Here is a 7,811-nt window from a genome sequence, read left to right as displayed (position 1 = left end):
GTATGTATGTATGTATGTATATATATATGTATGTATGTATATATAAGGGAAATCTGTTTGGATATTACATAACTAGCAACACCTTTTAAGTTTGTTTTTTATTTTTTTGTCATTTCTGGATTTTTGTCAGGCAACAAAATTACTTTTTGTGTCCCAGTTTTGATCCTGCATCTTCACTTCAACATACCTGATCTAAACTGATGGATTATTAATATGCTTTTGCAGAAGTTGATGACAAGCCGTTAAATAAATTCAGTCCTTTTAGATGAAGTGTCTCGGAGCAGCGACACATTTCAAATTTACTGGGCTTTGGGCTCCGAGGACCAGAGCTGATTTAGATTGAGGTCATAAAATTGGATTCTGAAGTTGTAGGAAAACATTGTTTGGGATGAAATATGCATTTTAATAAATTTAAAAGAATTTAAAATGGACATAGTTGCACATACTGAAAGCATTTGGTTATGGTCTTATATTCTTTATTGAACACATTAAGAATTATTTGTTTAAATCTGCAGACAAACATGTTTAGTGTGCTGTTTATCTCAGAAATTGAGGTCTTTTGAAATTCATCCATATATAAAAATATGCCAAAGAGAAAAACTGTACTGTGGAAAATAAAAGAAAAATCTCCAGAGGGCTGAGGAGAATTACAGCATCACGTGATCATTCTCTGTGCCTTCTCAGTGATTGACCCTATTTATATCCACATACTTCACACAAACACAGAGCAAATCTGAGGATTGCTCTTTTATATTTTCAGTATTGTGTGGTCAATTACCCACTTAAGTCTGTAGCTATTTATTTTGTTCTTTTCTGTTTTCACCGTTTCCAGGAAAGGGTGAGATTTAAAAGAAAAAGAAATTTTCTTCCACTGAACTGAAACTGTAAATTAGAAAGTCAAACATTTTTATAACAATAAGACATTTCATACTGATATTCTAAACCGATTAAATAAAATCTCAACTGTCTTTAAATGTGCTTCAGCAGAGATGAAGCATAAATGCTGTATCGGTTTTGTAGTTATAGTCCATAAGTCCCTTCAGTGTGCACGTGTCATGGTTGGACACTTTTGAAAAATGACTTTTGTTGTGTTTCTGTAAGAAATACCGCCAGAGCCATTACACAAGACTCCAGGGAGGAAGAGGTTAAAGAAATAAAATGGTAAGTTCTTCAGTGGAAGAACGTGACAGAAGCAGGAGCTTCTGTACGTTTCTTCTGAAATCCGTGACTCCGCTCATCAACATACACCAGTTCAGTTGAATATCTGTGAATAAACATTCATCATTTTGAGAACCGTGGCCTCAGACTGGAGGAGCTACCTCCTACCGGCTGCAAACTACCCCGAAATACGCTGCAGGTCATGTCCCGAAGACGCCAACAAAACTATTTGTAAAATGCAGAAAAGAGATCCTGAAGTTCCCTAACCTGACGCACTCTATTTTCCAGACTTGCAGACACATCTGTTGCTTTGGTCAAACAAGGACTGGATAGCCCTACAACGTACGGGTGTAACTGAAGAAATTTATAGTTATTACAGATTAGTACTGATGTTAGAAACAACACTAGATTATTAGGGTTTCCTTTTTATAATATTTTTATAATGTTTGATCTATTATGTTTTGATTGATATAGATTAGTTACATGTCCGAATCATAACAACACATAATTAAAACGTTATAATAGTAGATGAGATTTTTGTATGAATGCTTGTGATTCAGCCGTAGGTCATTAGGGGGCGAACTCAGGCATTGAAGAATCGTGTATAAAAAGATGTACTTCCTGACTCTTAGTCAGTGTGGTTTCCTTGTCAGCCCGGTGACAAATAAACCTCACTCAGGTCCAGAATTCTGGTGTTGAATGACTTTATTCCTTTCACAAATCATTTTATTTAACAATTGTGTTTTCATCTTGACTTCAGTCGTATTGAACACGTATTTTCTTACATAACAATACATTGATCCACATTGATATTAAATGACTAATTCAAATATATTAAGGCAAAACAAAAACGTCGGCCCGTATTGTCATCATATTCCTGATGTGGATCAATATATGTCCATCTAGCAGTCATTTGTGAAACACTAGCTACGTTTACATGGCCATAAGTAATCGGATTAAACGGCCATCCAGAATAAAAATGTGTCATATAAACACCCCATTCAGATTATTCTGATCCGATTCAGCTCGATCCGAATGAATTTGTAATCGGAACGAGAGAGGTGGCTTATGCCGATTGATAATCCGAACGACGTGCATGTAAACACTTAATCTGATCATTTTATTCTGATTGTGGAAAACTGACCTGACTTCACATGTCTGCTGACTTTCATCCAGCGGTTTCTGCTCTTTTGTGGAGGGAGTTTCCATCAGACAGAACTTTTCCTCCCGTTCTCTCAAATAAAGAAGGAAGACACACAGCCTGCACCGCTTCGCAAAAAAATAAATTGTCCGTGCGTCACCTGAGAGTGCAGTAACATCTCCATTATTAAAAGCTGTCGCAGGTCCATTCTGAGCTCAGAAGCTGTTTGTTTATGTTCATCACAGAAGTAGAACTGTTTTTTGTTTTTTTTTTTTTTTTTTTTTTTTTTTTTAGGGAAAGTTAACTGTGCATGTCAGTGCTTCTATTCTGAATAAAAGCCTGGTGCATGTAAACACTCGTCATGATCBGATTYTGCCCATGTAAACCATACATTCCGATTATTTAATCCAAATACATTTGAATCCGATCAAAGAATTTTGTGCATGTAAACATAGCTAGTGTACCCTTGTAAGAAAATTTGGTGTTCGTTAACTGAAATCGAGACGAAACCACAAAAATGTCGAATAGATTAAATGTGAAGAGAATGGAACCATACAGCCCAGATCTGGTTTACGAGTGAGCTTTTTTATTGCTTGCGCTGAAGCAATCCGAGCAACGCTGCCCGAAACCGGAAGTTCCGGTCTCTAATACAGTATACGGGGATCTTCAGTGCCTGGTACGCCCACTACAGGCCTACGGCTGAATTGCAGACACTCTGAACAGCAATGCTCATCTAATGTTTTTATTAACGGTTTATTATGTGTTGTCAAGGTGTTTCGGGCATGTAGCTAAACCTATTTTAATCGACATAATAGATTATAAAAGTCAAGCCTTAAAACAGAAAACTAAGAAAATGATGTGGTGCTTTTAAATCAGTGTCTAATTGACTAATGAATTCCTTCACCATCATCCAAACATATCAATATAATATTGTATCATGATAAAGCTGCTGATTTACCCCCCTACTACAAAGTGACTCCAACATTAGAGCATGCCACCATTTTTCAAACAGAACAAAATGTACCAAGCTCACTTGGGGTCAGGTGTTGAGTCACTGCCTTTAGTGGAGGAGTAATGGTAGGATGGAGCAGGAAATGGGTTGACAGGCTGGGACCTTATTTCAGTAAGGAGAACATTGCTTCGGCCTGTCGTGGTAAAGAAGCTAAAAGGTAAAGCCCAGGGGCCTCATTTAGAAAGGATTGTGTGGAAACCATACTAAAAGTGAACGTACAGCCAAAGGGCAAAAATGACGTATGCCAAAACAAATTCAGATTTATAATACCGTGCACACGCATGTTTCTGCACACCTCAGACCACCGCAGATCACAGCTGCACCTCAGAGTTTGCGCACAGGTTCTGCCCTCTATTTCTTTTCGGGGCTCATTTTGTGCGTATGCAAGCTTTATAAATCCAGCCCCAGATCTTTGTGACTGCATGTCCTGTGTGCAGCAGTGCACGCCTATTCCCGCTGAAATGGTTGCCTCCCTCTGGAGGTTTTCCCAGATACGTCCCGACGGGAGGAGATGCCAGTGTAGACCCAGAACTAGATGGATAATATATCCCCCCCTGGCCTGGGACCACCTTGGGATCCTCCATTAGGAACTGGAGTGTCACTGGGACTGTCTGGATCTCCCTCCTGGACCTGTTGCTTCTGCAACCCAACCAGGATAAAGCAGAAGATGCACAGAGAGATCTGTGGGAAACTTTTGATTTCAACTGAATTTTCTGAAGTGTAAAAAATGTAACAATGTGAAGCTACAGATGCTCCTCTGGAGTGTCATTGTAACACCAGACAGTGTATTAAAGCGCTCTGTGTTGGCTGCTGCTTTAATTTCTCATTATCTATAATTATAAGCCATAAAGAAAGGTCTTAATAACACCTCTGGCATGTTTTGATGTCAGACTACATGTTGCCTAAGCAGTGATTCTCTGGCTTTTTGTGTATGTAATTATGAGCCGTTTTCTCAAGATCCAAACACTGTAGAAAGCCAAGGAGCCCAGAGTTTCTGTTGTCCTCCTCACTGGTTTCTGATCGACAGCCTGAGCCCTGAGGTCATTCTCCAACAAATAATTTATTCAGTCTATATGCTATTGTTGCAGTCTGCCAGAATCAGCACTTGCTGTTGCCTAGTGTGGGTGTGTTTGATGTCCTTAATGTATGCTTTTACGCCCACCCCGAGAAGTGCCCTGCCTCGCCAGTACTGTCTGAATAGGTGGGAATGAATTGAATTATTGCAGCGGCAGTGTGGGAGAGCGCCGGTGGGATCAGAGCGAGGTGGGAGGGGTGGGGCGAGGGCAGCACGTCACCGCGGACTCCTTGGCGCTGACAGCGAAAGAAAAGGGCAAAACAAAAAGATTCACAGGAACAAAGACGGGCGGACATGAAAGCAGGCGGGGAGCAGGGACAAAGCCTGGATGTCAAGACCTCCGTCCGATCAGACACACGGGGGAGCAAATAAAATACTCCCAACATTCATGTCACCCCTCCTGTTCTCACCTCCATCCTTGTGGAGGGGGTTGTGGTGTAAAGAAAGAAAAGCATCCCTCAGCAGTCACTCATCGATCCCTCCGCCACAGGTAGAAATTAGGAACAGATTTTTCTTTTAAACCTCTGAAGCATGAATTCTGCCTGATTCCCGTAAAAAGAAAAGGAGGCAACCTTGAGTTTAAAGAAGCCGTTTCAATCCCAAAATCAACTTTTATAAAAACTAAAAAGGTGACGGTAATTTACAAATGTTAACTTGTTTTTTTGAGAACTGTTTTTCCCAACATGATACGATGGAACTGGTATTGAGCAGATGTGAGAATTTTGAGGGGAAAAAATGTGTAAATGTTAATTTTCCCATCAATCGTGAAGGCTAATTACGTTTTGTTCCCCTTAAATTGAAAGATGCAGATTTCGTTTTAAAACTAGACGTTGCAGATTTTGTTATTGGTATTTTCTGGATTGGAGTCTTAAAAAATCTGCAATTTCGGGATGTTTCTGTCAAAGGAAGAGATGATGTTTTTGTTTTGTTTTGTTTTCAAGCTGTTCTTTTTTTCTCACATATTCAACTGGTGACTGAAGTCTTTTGTTTCTTTGTTTCTTTACTGGAAGCAATGACTGTAACGTGGGGGGGGGGTGTCTGCCTCACGACTCTTCTTACTTCAGTTGTTCTCTCTCACCACAGTTTGCCTATCGACGTTGTTTTTGTCTTTGTTTTCTGTCTCATTATATTTTTTGTGTGTTTACACCAACACAGGAAGGACTCCTGAAGTAAACCATTAAATATAATATGTTGCATCTTCAAAGAGAGAAAGAAAAACCAAAATAATCATAAAAACAAAATCCCGATATTAAAGAAAAAAAGAGTAATTTTAGGCTCTAAATGGAAAAATCAGTGACATCCTCTGTTAGCTTTCTGTTTTCTTACAAAGATTTCAAAAAAGAAGTTTTAAAGAAAAGTTTTGTTTTCGAAGTCTGAACAACCAAAAGCAGCTGAGATGTTGACCTCTGTACTCTGACTGGAGCGTGGTGGTGCAACTGCAACAAATCTGTTAAAACAAGTCAAAACTTTTCCAGATTCCTGGAAATATCAAAAATCTATGATAGAGAGGCCAAAACTGGACTCGTGGTTTTGTTCTCAAAAAGTTGTCAAAAAGCCAAACGTCAGAACATCTGAATGAACTGAACATTTTCATACACAGGTGGATAAACTAGTACGCACAAGTAGCCAAAACTTAGATTACAAAGTCACACAGTGAACCTGTTGCGTTTCACACTTTGTGGATTTTTTTTCATAGAAACTAACAACTAGTAATTTTTGGCAATCCCCATATCACGTGAACCAGACATACAACACAGTAAAAAACACTGATTTATTTTTTCTTGTGCTGTTTTGTGAGTTTTCTAGCTAAATTATTAGAAACAACATGATTTACTAATGTTAAAACATAAATATAGTTCAATGAATTAACCAGAGGTCTACAAAGTACTTGAAAAAAATAACTAAGTAAAAGTAAAATTACATGAACAGAAAATGATTTTGATAAAAATAAATTTCACTGATGAGAAATCTACTCAAGTAAAAATCATAAAACTGTTAACAAAAATTGGGAAAGTAAAAGTGAAAGTACTTTTACACACTCTCTAAGAAATAAACAGCTGAATTTACTGAACCAAACTGGTTTTACTAAGCCAGGTTGAGTAAACAGCAATATATGTATTTTATTTGCTCATTTAACTCAACTAATCTTAGTGGAGCCAGCTGACATGACTTTGTTGAGTAAATTCAACTCTTCATTTTTTAGAGCAGAAACGTCTTCAGATTTAATTTGTAACGAGTAACTAGGTGTTACATTTTAAAGTAAAGAAGTAAAAGTACCATTTTTAGCTTTAAAATGTCACAAAATAAAAGTAAAAGTTGCTATTTTAAAAAAATATTGGTAAAATTACAAATCTTCAACAAAACTACTTAAGTACTGTAACACAGTAAATGTATTTATTTACTATAAACCTATGGAATTAAAAGAATAAATACATACAGTACTGTATTTGTCAAGTTGTACGGATTGACTGTAAATTACACTGATTGATTGATTTTGCAGGTATACAGAAATCTCATGGATTTTTTTCAAAAACTCAGCTTCAAATTAATTTTACGTCTCAGAGCCTGTAGGACGTGAAAAAAAAGCAATAAATAAGCACCAATAAAAGTGCTCTGCTGCACCGGAGCAACAGTGTTGTGCCATAAAATCAATGCTTTTCTCTCAGCGTAGGAAGGGCTGGGTGGTGTCATGGCACACTGCTAATATCATATGAGACAATGTTTTATTTTTTTCATTTTTCTTTGTGAAAATGATGGATTTTTGAAGGTCATTGTACAGATAAACATCTGTAAGTGTTGACATGTGTACAGTACCATGCATGACACGTGCACCCAGAGTGCAGCGTTTCCACCTTCACACAGTGTGTTGTGTAGCAGCTAACTGTTTGTTTTTAGTTCTAATAAACAATATGAACTGTAACTCTATTAACTGTGTTTTATGTCTTTTCTTAGAGTCCATGTCAGGAGGACAGATAAAGTGGGGACTGAGGCGGCCTTCCATCCCATAGAGGAGTACATGCTGCACGTGGAGGAGCAGTTCCAGCTGCTCGCCCGACGTGTCCACGTTGACAAGAAACGTGTTTACCTGGCCACCGACGATCCCTCCCTGCTGCAGGAAGCTAAAACCAAGTCAGTGTGTTGTTTCAATAAAAACCTCCTGAACTCGTCCACTGCCTCAGAATGTGAGTTCACCTGCCCACCTGTGTTCCCCACCCTCTCAGGTACCCGGACTATGAGTTCATCAGCGATAACTCCATCTCGTGGTCGGCCGGCCTTCACAACCGTTACACGGAGAATTCACTGAGAGGAGTCATCCTGGACATCCACTTCCTGTCTCAAACCGACTTCCTGGTCTGCACCTTCTCCTCACAGGTTAGTGTAAGGCCGTGTGTGTGTGTGTGTGTGTGTGTGTGTGTGTGTGTGTG

At 38.7% G+C, this 7,811-nt stretch overlaps 1 protein-coding gene across 1 annotated transcript in view; it reads left to right on the top strand.

Moving 5' to 3' along the window:
- fut8b (fucosyltransferase 8b (alpha (1,6) fucosyltransferase)) overlaps positions 1–7,811 on the top strand; it is a 68,043-nt gene that overhangs the window by 54,596 nt on the left and 5,636 nt on the right. Inside the window, exons 8-9 of the mRNA XM_014015487.1 lie at positions 7,339–7,515; positions 7,608–7,758. Coding sequence (XP_013870941.1) covers positions 7,339–7,515; positions 7,608–7,758 — 328 coding nt within the window. The remainder of the gene's footprint in view (positions 1–7,338; positions 7,516–7,607; positions 7,759–7,811) is intronic.

Source organism: Austrofundulus limnaeus, unplaced genomic scaffold (genome assembly GCF_001266775.1).
Source record: "Austrofundulus limnaeus strain Quisiro unplaced genomic scaffold, Austrofundulus_limnaeus-1.0 Scaffold129, whole genome shotgun sequence".
In the NCBI taxonomy this organism is placed as follows: Eukaryota; Metazoa; Chordata; class Actinopteri; order Cyprinodontiformes; family Rivulidae; genus Austrofundulus; species Austrofundulus limnaeus.
The sequence above is the reverse complement of the archived record's forward strand: the minus strand, read 5'-3'. Positions and strand labels throughout refer to the sequence as shown.